The 16,104-nt window shown below is 50.2% G+C and overlaps 1 protein-coding gene and 1 long non-coding RNA gene across 2 annotated transcripts; one reads left to right on the forward strand and one right to left on the reverse strand.

Annotated features, from left to right (window-relative positions):
- Positions 1-4,176: 4,176 nt before the first annotated feature.
- On the reverse strand, positions 4,177-9,425 carry LOC124093844 (uncharacterized). The gene is made up of 3 exons (XR_006852053.2): positions 8,120-9,425; positions 5,643-5,830; positions 4,177-4,606 (listed from the first exon to the last, which is right to left on the reverse strand). It is a non-coding gene; the product is annotated as an uncharacterized LOC124093844 (long non-coding RNA).
- Positions 9,426-9,510: 85 nt separating this feature from the next.
- On the forward strand, positions 9,511-12,912 carry Hand1 (heart and neural crest derivatives expressed 1). Its single transcript, XM_046446378.1, has 2 exons — positions 9,511-10,286; positions 11,982-12,912. Exons 1-2 carry the CDS (start codon positions 9,744-9,746, stop codon positions 12,084-12,086), a joined length of 648 nt encoding a protein of 215 aa, XP_046302334.1. The 5' UTR covers positions 9,511-9,743; the 3' UTR covers positions 12,087-12,912.
- The last annotated feature ends 3,192 nt before the right edge of the window (positions 12,913-16,104 follow it).

The following is a 16,104-nucleotide window of genomic DNA, read 5'->3' on the forward strand; positions in this document are numbered from 1 at the left end:
TACAAGCATGTAGAAAGCTGTCAGATCAAGTGACAAGACACAGAGAAGAAACATACGCATGTTTGAATGTCAAGAGTCCAAGTGACAAATATATCTGAGTTTGTGCAATTACATTTTTTTTTCTTACAACAGAGGATGAAAAATAGAGGTCAGGGTTGTCGGTGACTTTAGAGATCATCTGATTCCAGTTTCATTTAACTGATTGCTTCTCTCAGCAAATATTTTTTGGAGACTCTCCTATATGCCAGATATGTGCTGTGTGAGAGGCAGGGTGGGAACACAGCACACCTTCTAGGAATCTGTAGACTTTGGCTGACAGAACTCTGCCCAGGATACTTAAATAATTTGTTGGACTCAAAGAAATTTAAATTTGATTCCTGTTTTTTTCTACATTTTTCAATATGGCATATTTAACTGTGTCTACAGACTTTGCTGGAGCCACATAGCTTACAAGAAAAAGAATTTCTATGTGTAAATAGTACCTACCATATCCATATAAGTCTGGATTCTCAAAGCATGGTTCATGCAGCAGGGCATGCAGGTGGGCTTTACTGAGAGGACAAAGATTCCACGCTCACCCCTGATTTCAAATTTCTGCATCACCCAACTAGAAGAACATGGGCTTCTGAGGATGAATCCCACGTGGCAAAGAAAGCAGCAAGGATTTTTAAAAAATGGCCCCAGAAATTTAAATTAATGAACTAAGTTAACAAAAACAAACACATTTACCTTTCACTGGAATAAAGTCAACTCCTACCTTTTTTCCCCCCCTCTGGTGCCACAGATAATTGCATCCATTATGTGTTTTTAACAGGTGCTGTAAATCAGGGTGCCCACGAGAACACAGCGCTATGGAGGGGTGGGGGAGGGGCGCTCTCCATCTCACAAAGCAAAATACAAAACAAGTGGCAGCCCCAGCTCTCAGGCCCAGCCATTCTCCTCTCCTGCTCTGCACCCGCCTCTCCTAGCCGCCCCTATTTGCTGGGGGTGGGGGGGTGGGGGTTGCACAACAGCCTTTTCCGGGCCCCTACAAATCACAACCCTGTCCTAATTCTTGAGCAGGCGCCCTTTACACTACCCAGCCCCACAGCCTTCAGCATTTGTAACCTCTCTCTTTTCCAGGTTATCATCATCTGTCAGATCTGAAGTTAAACAACAAAAAACATGTCAGGTGAGTGGCGGGGAGAGACACTTGGCTGTTTATGAGAAATATTCCATTACAATCTGACGCAAAATGTTAGGATGCATCTGCCACAGGGCCCGGGCTCCGAGAGGGTCCCGTCTCCGCAGCAAGCTGATTAGTGTGTGGTTCTAACCCATGTTTATCCTCTCTGGCTCCGTGGCAAACGCCCTTGGAAAAACCTGGCTCAGTGGATGCCTGGCCGCCTGGTCCACTCCATTTCATTCAATTAGGATACGCAGTTTGAGACATAATGGGTTTTGGCGAGCTCAATAGACTGATTGGGTTTTATACACATGTACAGAAAGATTTGATTTCCTCTGCGGAATTTATGGCAGGGGAGAAGAGGTAATTAGATTAATTTCTGCTCTGGTTTCTGGGGTTTTCCTTTCTGTTCTCTCTTCTCCTGCCACCCTTTTTTTTTCTTTTTAAATAGACTTTTTTTTTTGGGGGGGGGGGTCTTGCTTGCACGAATGAAAATGAATTTAATAACCGCCAGCAGTTGGTTTGAATTTGGAGCTGGGTTTCACTGTGACTTCTTGTTCATGGCTTCATGCTCTGGGTGGGTTTTAGGGAGCTAATGAGGACAATCTTGTGTCCCTTGGCATGTGGGGCTGTCCATGTGGCTAGGGAGCATTGTGTCTGAGCCCAGGCTTCCTGGAAGGAAACCCACTTTCACGTTTGATAATGAAGTCAAAACCAGAACGTCCACTCCCTTTCTCCACTCAGCATTCATGACTCTTGCCTTTCTTCTCTGATTTCTGTTCTTTCCATATTATCTTCTCATCCCCAGCCCCCTCCAGAGAAAATTTAGCTACAGCAAGAGCAATGGTAAAGCAGGAGGAAAAGACACCATCAGAAGACTGTCAGCCACAATGCAAAGGATGGAGATTGAGTTTGCTGCTTTGCCACTGCGTTCCCTTCTCCATTCCAAAGCCAAGGTCCTTTATCCATCCGCAGCTTTTTAACGAAGAACTTCCTTCGTTAAACTAAAGAGACAACGAAGACCCCTGAGAGACTTAAAAATTCAATGGAAAAAGTGAAAAAACACTGAACACTTAACTTCTCTCCCAAAGGACCCGAGAGCCTGCCAGTTCCCCAGCAACACCAGAGCTAAGCATTTTCCCAGCGTCGACCTTAAATCCTTTTTTTGTTTTTTCTCTTTTAAAGTGTGTTTACAATTGACCATTATGGGAAAGATGACGGATGTAGCCTGGCCCCGTTTAAAATAATAAGACTAATCGGGACACAGTTTCTTGCCCGCAGACTCTTCCTAAAAGCCTGTAGGCAGAACAAAGGGTTGGAGAGCCCAGAATTTTCACTAGTTAAGTGCAATCAGCCGCTGATCTGCCCCTCTCCCCCACCCCCACCGAGCCACTGCTAGAACCACTCAGCCTCCTGCGGACAAGCGCTGACTTCCAGAGCTGAATACCTCCACCTTCAAGCAACCAGAAGAGTCCATTTCTTGTTCCAGTCCTGTCAGCAGCGCTGAAGAATGTGTGGATCCCCTGATCCATGGGAACAAGGCCATTTTAGATCCGGAGAACGAAGAACAGGAAGCTATTCCTTCCTGAACCCCCAGCCCCAAGTTCTAAAGGGGGCTAGTGGAAGAGGAGCCCTCTGTGCCCCCACCATTTCTGATACATTCTGTCTCACATTCGTTTTTATCTTCCTGTGCAGACAACGAGGTCCATCCAACTGGGTTTTCTCTACAAAAATTTATTGCATTTCTTTGAACTAAATGCTACTGTGTATACATCACTCCTGGCAGGTAGTGGCTGAGGGCTCAGGCAAGGGGGTGGGCTTGTGAGGCAGCCTGGTGGAGCTGGGATAAAACCTGATGTGTAATCTCAGGTTCCTACACTACCTTTGCAGCTGCTGTGGTTCCCACGCACTCTTTTTACCTACTCTGGAGCAAGAACCATACAATTTTGATCCAGATTCTCTCCCTGAGAGAGCAGTGCTTTAAGATGGACAAGCAGTGTGTAGATGGACTAGCCTAGAGCTGATAATTTCCTCTGTTCCCCATGAGGACTCTGCCAGGGGAGAGTGTAGTTCAGTGGCAGAGCACTTGCCTAGCATGCAATTGTGAGGCTCTGGGTTCCATCCTGGGGTGTGTGTGTGGGGGGGGACAGACGACAGAGGTACGGTTCATTTAGCCCTGTTTCTGCCTGACTTGGTTGCTCACCAAGGCCCCAGAGTCCAACTCCACCAGGACACGTCACTATTGAGGACTCAGTCTCTTTGGCCATTGTCATCATCCTTGGAGACATGTTGCCAGTTCTAACTAAACTTTTCCCAGCCCTCATCTGAGGTTGGTTGGCAGCCGAATTCAGGAGATAGGTGAAGTGGGTTGATTTAGTCCTTGCTGTGGAATTCTGATTAGATTGAGAAAGGAAAATTCCCCTGACCTGGGAAGCAATGGTCAGGCAGTGAAACTGACCTTCACAGCACTAACCAGAGATAAACCTCTTGGCATAAAACAGCTCCACACACACACACTGATATAAGACTCGGGTGCGAAATAAGACATTATAACTGACCATCTGCAGCTGACACTGTGGAGCTCATCAGAATAAAATTGAATGAGCCAGAGAGAAATCCACCTGCCAGCTAAAGCTAGCACACAGCTAACCACAGCAAGGGGCTGGAGCAGGGGTCCCTGGAGGGCTGCAGGGTGGACAGAGGAGGAGACCCGGGTCTCTGGGAGTTGAGGATACCTGGCCTGAGCCACTGCAGGGAGGGGAACTTGGCTGGGGAGGAGGGTGTCCAGTGCTTTTTGATTTACAACCACCACGCCCCAAGCGACCCCATAAATTTGGGAGCCGTTTTCACCAAAACCGTGAGTTATGATTTTTCAAATAAATACATTTCCCAATCAGACAGGGTTCTGTTTAGGTTGAACGCTTCCCGAAGCAGACATCTCTCTGTGCAGAAAATACACAGAGGAGGGAGAGAAGCCTGGATGAAGCTCAGACGACATAAAAACTTGTGTAAACACGTTGTCATTTACAGACTACGGAAGAGAAAGGGAATGGGGGGAGGAAGGCAGAAAAAGAGGGGAAAAAAACATACATGTTTAATTCTCCCTTGAATTCTCTCGTCCCAGCCCGGAGGGAAGATTCGGAAAATTTAATATTCTTTTTCCACGAGTTTGATTTATGTTACTCATTAGACAAAGGGCAGCAGAAGGTTTACCTTAAATAGGTTTTGTATTTTTACGGTTGTTACAACCTAAGAATGGACAGGTCTCCCCATCCCCCGGCACATCCATATGCACAGCACCCTCTCCTAATTTTTCCTTAGCTAAGGAAGAGTGTGGCAGAGAAACTAAAGTGGATTACATCTGCAGTGGAGTGTTTTGGATTTCTAGCTGTGAGCCCCTGGGCAGGTCCCTTCCCATCATCTGGGCCTTGATTTTGCCACCTGTAAAACAAGGGAATAAGACCAAGAATCAGAGGCTGGATTGCACAGAAAAGCATTCACACACAATTATGTGCACAACTACAAGAAGCCCAGGAAGCCCCAAGCTAATAAGTAAAAGTCACTTGCTACTGGAACCCACTTGCCTGGACCGCTCCTTATCCCAGAAGAGGAGGTAACAAGGGGAGAGAGAGGCTGCCACCGGCCCAACCACTTCCCCTGGAGGTCTGCAATAGCGCATCTCCTCCACTCATTGGTTGTGTGCTCTTGGGGAAGTTCCTTCCCATCTAAATGCAGAAATTGGTCCTAACAGACCTTTCGGTAGACTTGTTGCTTTCGGGTACCAGCAAAGGCCAGGAGGCTTCACATTCTAAGAGCTTCCTGGAGAAATCGATTCCCTACCCCTCTCTCTCTTCCCGCCCCCGACTATCCTTCAGCTCCAGGGAACAAACCCGGTCACACTGGAAAGTCCTAGACCCTCTTTAGATACAGCAGAGAACTGTTTAAGGGATTTGTGCGCTCAAACTGCGGGGTAAATGGCCCGCGGGCTGATTTATGGCGCGTTACTCCGCGACGCGATTCCCCAAGACAGCGGGAATATTTTACACCGCGCTAATATAAACAGGCGGCCGGCCGGGTCCTTTTTATGGAGTTCCTGTAATTACCCGGGCCCTGACAGGTCTTTGATTTACTGCCCTATTTAGATAAGGGGTCCGGTGCGGGGATTGCCCGTGGCGTCAAGGTCACGGGACGTGGCGGGGAGAAGGTTTTGCGGTAGGCGCCGGGGTGCAGGCTCCCCTGGACTGCCAGTCAGGAAGATGGGGTGAGGGAAGAGCCCGGCGGGGTAGGACAGGGACCCTGCGGACATCTGGAGCGTCCGTCCGAGGTACTGCCTATCCAACTGTAGATGAGGAACTGAGTCCTGGGGGTAGCAATAACTCCCCTCAAAATCATTTAGCAAAGGAAATGGGGCGGGGGCAGCGTGCGGAGTGGGGATCTGTAACTGGAATTGGGGTCTCCAGCAATAGAATCCTCATACCTGGTGATACTCTCCTCTCCTCCACCACCAGCCTTATTTATGGCAACTGGATTCTGTAGAGTTGTCCGAAAAGGGAAGGACCCCGATTTGGTCAGAACAGAGCAGTGCAAGAGGAATCCAAGGGTCTGGCCTCTTCTTCCTGTCCAGGTTTTGCAGTGGTATGGTGGCATGTAACTCCATTTCTCCCCCTGTGAAATTAATATTCCTAAAAATAGACCCAACATTTTTGCAGGGTTATGGTTACCCCTCTAAGAGTCTCCTCTATATTATTATTTCACTTAATTTTACACTGGCCCTCCGGGGTGGGTATTATCATCCTCCCAATTTACAGAGGGGGAAACAGACTCCAAAGGTCCGTAGAGAGGAATGACAGTGCCCCTTCTCAACATAGGTGGGCTGGGTCCCATTGCAAGACTGTCCTAAGCACTCTAACACAATCTTCAACCTCTATAAGCTCAAACTCTCTTGGGGTGAGTGTTCCTGCCTGGCCTCCACCTGCACAACTTGCGAAGCCTTCCTTGGAAAGCTGTAGGCACTCTCTAGGTGAGCAAGACAGGTTAAGGAAAGGGGCACTGCAGTGGAGTGTGGAACTGGCTAGGACCCCCAGAATCCTTAGCACCCCATGCTTGCTCTGTAGAGGTGGACTGAAGGAGAGTGGAGTCCCTTCTCCCTTTGGGGCCCAGAAGTGGAGAACTAGGTCAGGGTGCAAGGGGAATCAGAGTAGGCCCTGTGCAACAGTGGGGAGCTGGGGTCCAGACTGTCAATTCTAAACCCATTTTCTGCAGATGGGGAAACTGAGGCACAGAGCTGGAAAGGAACAGAGTGAGGTGCAGATAGTGCTGGAACTAAACTGGAAGCCACATCTTTTGCCTGTCAACCTAAAGCATGTTTGGCTAAACTCCTGGTTCCAGACCTTCCCTTATCCTATAGCCTGAGGCAGAGGGAGAGAACACCTTCGCCAGGTCCTTATCCTAGGAGTTCAGCTGCACTCCTCACACACCCGAGCCTGACTGGTGTTAGAAGCACTCTGGAAGGCTGTGTCTCCCCGGGGCCTAGACAACTTTCTGTCTCTCTGGCAGTTCAGACTGCTGGGGGGCCATCCTTCTCCCAGTCCTAACAGATCCCTCCGGGCTACACTCCAGTGGGGCCACTGCAGTATAGCTCTCCAAGGCATTGGTGGCCAGAGACAACCTGCTCTTTAACACTCACAAGATGGTTTCAGGCAGTCTTGGGGCCCTCAAGGGGTCTCTGTGACTGGGGCCCTTCATTTAGTACTGATAAGGCATTCCCCACTAGACTAACCAGACCTGATATGTGAAAGTTGAATGCAGCCATGAGTAAGGGGGTTAGATGGGAGAACTATGAGTTTGCATGTGGATAGTAGCTGTTCTTATGTGTCAATCATTGTGCGTGCCTTCATAATGTGCATACTATTGAACAACTTCATTTTGAGGCTTGTGCTGTGACTACATAGGTAAGGCTGAGGATATATATCAAATTGAATTTGTGGGATCTTATATGTCTGTGTTAACGTACCAATAGGTGAGGACGTCCATTTGCAAGCACCTGTGCACATATAGTAATGTATGATTTTTGCATGCTTTTTGTTTAGGCTAGATCTCCCTCTGGCAGGCATTAAATCCAATTTGAGGTACTGTGTGTATTGCTGTGAAAATGCCCAAATGCCAGTGAGGTTGCGAGCCCGCGTGCACGTACAAGCGCAGGTATCATGGTAGGGCCTCCCGTGATAATAGGGGCAGCTGCTGAAGATCGTGTTGGGGTTAGGACAAACACTGAGAGTGTTTTCCATAGTAATTACTTTCTCTACCGGCATAACCTTACTCTAGAGCGCCTCCAGGCCGGGGAGGCGCGGGATCCCGCGGAGCCGCCGCCGCTGGATCGGGCGCCCGGCGCTCCCTCCCTGCGAGCCTCCGGCTCCGCGCTCGGCCCAACCCCAGCGCTGCTGGCGCCAGGCGCCGGGAAAGCGGCGGGTTTCCAGCCAGCCTCGGGCAGGAAACCAGGACCTCCCTCCGCCGCTCCCCCACCACCTCCTGCACCTCTAGGGCCCACAACCACATTGAGCTCCCACAGGTGAACCCATGGGCTCAGACCTAAGTGATTGTCCCCTCTTTCCTCAAATAAATAAACATTTAGAACCAAGGTACCCACAGTACGTCAATACTCACGCATTCCTAGGATTTTACACGTTATGTCTGTCACTCACAAGTACACATCATGCTCAAGACGTGTTTCCACCTACCCACTCATCCTTGGGCCTTCCGGAGGAATCCATCATCCTGTCTGGACCTCACTTTCCCTTTTTGTACAAAAGAAAGTTGGCTTTTCTCTCTCTGCCTTTGGACTAGTAACGGTGCCAGGCACATCGCAGGCATCAATAAACCATTTTTGAGTGAATGGATAAGTAATGAATTTGCCCTCTAAAAACAGCACTCAGGATAATCTCCTTTCGCCCTTACCTTGGTATCCTGATTGAGAGAAAGGCACATTTGTCTACTCGGCCTAGGGAAGGGGCTTGGCTGGAAAGGGCTGAGGGGTTAGAGGGCCTCGGTTTCCTCTTCTAGGAAGCCATTGTAATACAAGGTTAGACCTACGCTTCGCAACCCGCAGCCCGAAGCACTGCCACTGTGGGATTACCAGGTTCCCACGGGAGCGGGAGGAAAGCCCCAGTGGAGAAAATCAGACAGGCAGTCAAGGGCCCTGGTCCTAGGGGGAAGTTGCAGAGGTTGTGCACTTTGCTCCACGGCTCAGTGCGGGTGGGTCGAAAGCCTCCGGGATGCTGTGCAGGTCGAGTTTCCCTCGGCATATTTTTCGCGGAAGGCTGGTTTCTAGCGGTGTGAACTTGGGTGACAGGGTATTTAGAGACTCAAACATTCTCAAGGGGTGACGATCTAGGTAGAGTGGCCTAGCATAATTTTGCTCCCGGCCCTCTGCGCGACTACGGGGGAGAAACCAGGAGAGTCCTAGCAGCGTCTTGCGGATTACACGCCCTAGGGCGAAGGCGGTCTCCAGGAGGCTGCCTCTGCCACGGCCTGGCCTGCCGGCTTTAGACGGAATCAGGCGCCTGCGAGGCGAGAAGAGCAGATTTCAGGCCCTCGAGCCCGGAACAAACTGGTAAATGCCCTGGGCTTGACGTCCGTTCCTTCTTCCCGTCGCCCATTCCCACCGCAGCTTCAGTAACGCTTCTCGGTGGGAAGCAGGCTTCAGGTCTGCCGGTGACTGGGCGAGAACTGGCCGTCTGGTCCAACCGCGGATGCAAGATCGACTCCCGGTCCCACCAGACAGGGCAGATGATTAAATGACCGGGGTGAGAGGGTGGGGTGGGGTGGGGGAGGAAGATGTTAAGGAAAAAACGTTAGGAAACTATCCTGCCTCCCACCGCGCATTCCCTTCTTTGGATTCCCCTGCCAGGCAGAGCAGATGGAGCTGGGGACCGGGATCCCTTGCAACTCCTATTCTGATTTCCCGAGAGTCTAGAAACAAGAACAATCCCTTCACCCCCATCCTGTCTCAGTTTCACTATCTGTAAAATCAAGGGGAGCCCTTCTTTTCCTTCCAAGACTCCAGTTTCCTTTCCTTGGACCCACAAGTTGGGGGTGGCAGCAGGTTGGCCAGCCTGCCTCAAGTACGTAGCCCCCGCCTTCCCAGCCCGGGAATCGGCGGGCAGGGGAGGGACGGAGGCGTGGCCGGTTCCCTGTCCCTGCAGGCCGCCTGGAGTCAGTGGCGTTAGCCTAGCAAAACCTGGGACGTCCAACCCCCCCCCCCCCCTTCCTCCTCTCCGCCCCCCTGCTATTGGCTCCAGGGAGAGGTTGACATCAAAGCCACGCCTTATATAAGCCAGATCCTGAAGGGGAGTCCGGAGAAGGGTTAAATCGGTCTTTGGGCATCGGCATCCTAGTCCGCGACAGAAACTTGCACGAAGGCAGCAGGCTACGTGTGTCATCTTCAACCTTGCTCAGGACTCTCGCAAAGCCGGCGCCCAGCAGTGCGCGGCCCGGGAGCCCACGGGTGGCCCCGGTCCTCTTTGGGGCACATGGGGCGGCGCTAATCCGGCTAGCGGTTCAGGCCAGGAGCCTCTCCAACATGAACCTCGTGGGCAGCTACGCACACCATCACCACCATCACCACCCACACCCGGCGCACCCCATGCTCCACGAGCCCTTCCTCTTTGGCCCGGCCTCGCGCTGTCACCAGGAGCGACCTTATTTCCAAAGCTGGCTGCTGAGCCCTGCTGACGCTGCCCCGGACTTCTCTGCGGGAGGGCCACCACCAACAGCCGCTGTGGCTACTGCCGCCTACGGTCCGGACGCCAGACAGGGTCAGAGCCCCGGGCGCCTGGAGGCGCTCGGCGGCCGCCTGGGCCGGCGGAAAGGCTCGGGACCCAAGAAGGAGAGGAGACGCACAGAGAGCATTAATAGCGCGTTCGCTGAGCTGCGGGAGTGCATCCCCAACGTGCCGGCGGACACCAAGCTCTCCAAGATCAAGACTCTGCGCCTGGCCACCAGCTACATCGCCTACTTGATGGACGTACTGGCCAAGGATGCACAGGCTGGCGACCCCGAAGCCTTCAAGGCTGAACTCAAGAAGGTGGATGGTAGCCGCGAGAGCAAGCGGAAAAGGGAGCTGGTGAGTACTGGGGCCTGTAAGCTTCCAGCCAGGGGTGCAGTCTGCGTGAGCATCGCCAGCTCTGCAAGAAACCGGAGTTATTTTGTGTGTGAGATTTTGAAAAGCTATGGAGTTTTCTCACATAGTTACAGTGTGTGATTGTGTGTGTGCAGAGAGGCAGATTCATAATTGAATTCAATTGTAATGTGGGTTGGTGTTTGTTAAGACTGAGTGAATGAAGAATCTTAAGCCTTTTGGTTAGGATCTTAGGGCTTTCTTTAAAACTCCTTTGAAAGCCTTGGATTCCAAGAGACTGCACACACTATATATTGCACTTACAGTTTGGAGGAGACCTGATCCATCCCTGGGTTCTTCTGGAAGCCAGGTTAAGATTGCATGAAAAGTTCATTAATTTGCTTTGAGTCTGAATATATGCATTTGGCCTCAGTTTCTGCTTTCAAACAGCCTTTGATGGAGAGGTTAAACTACTTCCATCACTGGATAGAAAAGGGAAACAGGCCCATAGTAGGGCAAAACACGAAAATCTGCTACAAGAGAGTAAGTAAGAAGTGGAGGTGAGGGGCTGGAGTTGAGGCTCAGAGATAGAGCGCTCCCCTAGCACATGCGAGACGCTAGGTTAGATCCTCAGCACCACATAAAAATAAATAAAATAAAGGTATTGTGTCTAACTACAACTAGAAAAAATATATATATATATATTTTTTTTAAAAAAAGAATTGGAGGTGAGGTAAAAGAGGTCAGGCTTTCAACTCCTGGTTCAGAACCCACCAGTTCCACTCCCCATGGGTTGGTTTTAGAGCGCAACCTCAATGGCTTTGTATATAAACAAGCAGGAGCTACTTTTTGGCTTTGGAGGTCATAATCCCTACTACGTCTTTCTGGATCCTCTCCAGTTAGAGGAATACATTTTGGTGCCCAGTTTCCCTGCCCAGGGCTGCAGGACCTCTAGGCATGGTGTTATTCAGGTTGGCGAAGGAGTTCTCCAGGTTGGTGCGCTCAGGCCCAGTTTTATCTGATCCAAGGGGCCTGTGGGTCACGGGGAAAAGACAGTAGTCATCAAATCTCAGCCGATGCCCTGGGTTGGAGGAGATGCAGGCTTTAAGGGGGTTCCTCATTGCAAGTAGTTATTGGGTGGATCCACACTGTCCCCCCCACAACCCGCCCTCCGCCGCACAGCCTCCTGGACGTTGCACCGTTGGGTGCCCTATTACGGAAGCCGGGAAGGAAGCTCCGGGTCAGGCCGGCTCCTAGCCTTCTGAGGCTTCCGCCACCAGTTCTGGCGGATCCAACCCTGCATCCAAACCAGATGGTAAATCCTGTTAGCAAGCCGGCGGGTCGTGTAGGTAGCTGGGGAAAGTGGATTCCCACCCCTCCCATCCCAATCCCCTGAGGTCTCCCTTAGGCGCCACAAAGCCAAGTCAGCACAAATGCGTTCCACCAGACGCCGAGAATTCTGGTTACCAAACCTCCTGCAGCTGCCGGTCCTGTCCCGGATCCCAGGAACTTGGCGCATTAAGGCAAATTTATGGGCCTGTTTGCCTATTTTGCAAACAGAAATCCGTCACTTATTTAAAGACTCCCAGTTACTGCTCTGGACACCTTTCCCCTCACCCCACCCACTCCTCGCCGGTGATCGGAGCAGAACCGTCTAAACCTGTCTCTTTCACCTCTCTTCTTGTGTGTGTCCTTTGGCAGCCGCAGCACGAAGGCTTTCCTCCTGCCCTGGGCCCAGGTGAGAAGAGGATTAAAGGGCGCACCGGCTGGCCGCAGCAAGTCTGGGCGCTGGAGTTAAACCAGTGAGCCGAGGACCTGGCCACGGCTGGGCAACCCCGGAGCCCCGGGAGGAGATGAAGGCGGCGGCCAAGGCCGGGCTCTGGGTTCCTGCGACTTGTGAGAGAGCGTTGCGCAGAACCTCTGAGAGCGCTGGCGGGTAGCGGGCTGCAACCACACACTTGGATCGCACGTGCAATGTCATTTGAAATTGTTTTAAATACATTAAGAGAAAGAAATTTATATATATCCACCTCCTTTAACCGAGGGAGGCTTTTGGAGGCACGATGCAGGAGGGAGGGACTGCGGAACCCAAGTGCCTAAAGACACACCCTTCCAACCCTTCTGGGTCGAATTTAGAACCCCCAACGCCATCCTCAACTCCGCCATCTGGCTTTTTCTCTTGTTCCCCTCTCCGCTTTGTGCCACCCCAGACTCCTTCTTCTCCAAGTAAAATGCAATAAGAGGAATCCATAGTTTTCTTCCAGGGAACGAGAACCGAAAGCAGGAAGGTGGAGGGCTGCCTTTTGTCGTTCCCCTTTAAACAGCAGTGTTTCACTTTTCTTTTTGTTGCTGTACATCCTACGTAGTTCCAAGGGGAACTCTCCCTCTTTCTCTCTTTTTCTTCCTTTCTTTTTTTACCCCTTTCCTTTCTCTTTTTTTTTCTAAATAAAAATTTCCCCCATGTTGCAAAGTTTTTATATATTTAAACTACCTATCATGCCTGTTGCACTCAGGTGTTCGTTATCTCCCCATCCCCATCCCTTTTCTACCTCAGATCTGTATGACCACTCACTGCCCCTCCCTTTGCCAAAGCAGTATCTATGCTCTTGAATAATAAAAAAGTTTTCAGTAATTCTCGGAAGTCTGCGTGATGTTTCAGCCTGGAGCCAAGCCTGCTCCCGCTTCTCCTCCTTTGATAATCACCAAACCAAACTGCAAATCAAGTTGAGGGAAGGAGGCAGATAAAGGATTTCTTTCTGGAGCGAAGAGTAAAATTCTTAGACTACACAACAACAGGACTGGTTGACTTACCTGAACCAGGAGAATGGGAAGCGGGGGAAATTCTGACTTTTAAACTCAAGAGTTTTATCTGGGTGGATATTCACAGGTTAGTATGCACACTCGTGTCTGCAGATTGTGGTTTGGTGGTTTTCTTTGGGTGGAGTTAGCAGGAGGGGAAGAGGGTCTATCACACAAACCAGGGTTGTCTCCACCAGAGTAGCTTGAAAGAGGGAAATTTTCAGAGAATTCATTCATGTATGTGAAATTCTGAACATATAGGTGTACATTTTTCGGCAATGTATACGGAGCCGGTGTCTGTGCAGGTCCTGTGAGGGTCGCTTAGCACAGCTCCAAGCACGCATCGTCCCGTTGTAGCAGCTATGTGAATCAAATAAGCCGGGGTTATGGTTAAACCTAGTCATTTATCTTTTTCTCCAGCATCAGAGCGTATGGATTTTGTGCAAAGTGTTGGGGTGCGTGTGCTGCGGGCACTTGTGCGCGCGAGCCGGTCTCTGAGGCCCCACCTGCGCACCATTTCTGGGTGTGAATAAATGCAGGCACAATTGCCTAAAAGCGCGCTTGCGAGTTGGGCTAAACTGGGGCCGGCAGACGCAGGTGTTTACACGCCCACGAATAATAACATAAATAATAATGTACGATTAGTTTTATTTGCATGCAGCCGTGTCCCCTAACAGCTGCCACGCGTGTCCCAGGGGCTCAGGGCTCACTGCTGGTGCGGACCTCGGTTCTTCCGCGCTCACTGCGAAGGAGGCGGGAAGACGCGCACAGCTGTCCTGGCACTTTCGCGCTGTGCACCCGAGCTTGCTCAGGCTCTCGGCTTTGGGACAGACAAGGAGACCCCGGGCAGCTGCAGGGCAGGGCTATGCGGGGCACCAGGCGTGGCCCAGTTGCCTCGAACCGGCAGCGGGGTGAATATGGGGCCCCATTAGTCTTGGCTGTAAACACCGTGGCAGGGGCTCGGAGGCCACGCGGGCCTTTCCGGAAGCGAAGGAGTTAATAAAAGGTGTTTTATGGACGCGAGGAAATGTGGGGGAGGTGTGAGCTTCTCCCCACGCTCGCCCCCCTACTTTTTTCTTTTTTTCCCCCTCGCCACCCGCCGCCAGATCAAACAGACCAGCGATTTAACTAGGGCAACACCTCGCCATAATGAGCCGGCGACGCGCCCCTCCCCCGGCCTCAGTGCGGGCCGGAGGCCCCAGGCCCTCAGCGAGGAGAAGAAAGAAAAACCAAGTTTTTTTTTTTTTTCTTTTATTATTATTATTTTCCTCCCAAGAGCTGGGAATCCTTCTGGAAATTCTAGCACGGGCTTGGGGAAACCAGGGTCCAGGGAGAGAGATCATTGCTGGCCCACAGCACAAGGGGACCTTATCTGGATTCGAACCCAAGACTCCAATTTAGCTCAAAGACAAACCTCCGGCTATACATAGGGCCCAGCTCCCTTGACTATTTTTAGCAGGGCAAAGTATCTTAGGCACGGGAAGAATGCGCACCCGCGTCCTGCTTCCTTAAGGCCAGGGAGAGGAGAGGGGTACCTTCCAGGGGTACCTCCCGCCCGCGGCAGCTAGAGCTCAAACTGGCATAACCAGGAGACACCCCGGTCAGTTGGTCCCTAACTTTCTTTGGGAAGAGAGGGGTGGACCCCCTAAAATCTGGCTCAGTCATGTCTGATTTGGATCTTAGATCCTGAATATGGGAACTCAGACTGGCAGCCGCTGCCCTTTAATGGGGTCGCTGGATGATCTGTCTCTCTCTCCTACACGTTTTACCCCAGCAGGGGTGAACGCCCATGCCACGTTCCCAGCCCCGTAGTCCACAGCTGGAAAAGCCAAGCCCGGAGGGAGAAACCGAGTGGCTCCAGTCACACCAACCAGTCCGGCTCTGGAGGTTCTCAGCCTGTCTCCTGGCAAACATCTTTAGAACCTGGTGTCTACTTTCTTATTCTAGACCCACGTTTCGACGCTGTCAGACGCTTCAAGCAAGCTGTGGTGAAGCAGTGTCATATTTAATTTAAGTATATTCTCCCTTTTACATAGAGGGGGAAAAAAAAAGAATGATCATGAACTTAAAAATAGACTCCAGGAATATATCATAAGGAAATAGTCCCTGATGTTACAAAGCTTCAACTGTAGGGCCACTGGGCTGAAGAATAAAGACAGGAAAAGATCCCCAGGCCTTGGTCTTATTAAGAGAACTGGTTGAATAAATTCATCAGCACATTTCGAAATTGACACGAAAATTGTCCAAAGTATACTAAGTAATATTATGGGAAGACCATTCCCCCATCACTAACCACCATAATTATGGCTCCCTTCATGTGAAAATAAATAAGTAAATAAACAAAAAACCCTCAAATGTCTTTCATAGATAAGAAGTGAAAGAATATGCATCAAAACATGGGCGGGGGTTGTGGCTTAGTGGTAGAGCGCTTGCCTAGCACGTGTGAGGCACTGGGTTTGATCCTCAGCACCACATAAGAATAATTAAAACGTAATTAAACAAACAAACAACCCCCCCAAAACATATCTATACCTCTGACTTGTGGGAATGAGCAAAATTTTTACTATTCGTCTTGATTAGCTATATTTAAAAAATTATTTACAATGAATAAATACTACTTTTGAGATTAAAAATCTGCAATTTCCTTCTAACTTCTCTTGTTGCCAGCATGATTTCAGTACTGTACATGGTGTATTCAACACACATGTTTGAATTTCTAACATGTGCACTGTGGGTATCACTGTGGGTATAAGTATCACAGTAAGAGAAAATCCTAATAATAATGAGTGGTTAATATAACGATAATAAATATCTGTCTGGAAAAGTTATTAGTCCTTCCACACAGCAAATATGAGTCTTCTTCTTCCATTTAAAATATATTGCTTAATAAAATGTTAACTACAGCAAAAATATACAAAGCAAACTATTTAAACCCTTCGCTCGCATTATTTCATCTAAGCCTCACAAAGGTTATGATTGGTTAAAATTGAGGCAGCTGAGGCTCAGAGGGGTGAAAGGGTTTTCT

The sequence above is a fragment of the Marmota monax genome, unplaced genomic scaffold (assembly GCF_021218885.2).
Source record: "Marmota monax isolate L192 unplaced genomic scaffold, Marmota_monax_Labrador192_F-V1.1 WCK01_AAM20220418_F8-fsc00188, whole genome shotgun sequence".
Taxonomy (NCBI): domain Eukaryota; kingdom Metazoa; phylum Chordata; class Mammalia; order Rodentia; family Sciuridae; genus Marmota; species Marmota monax.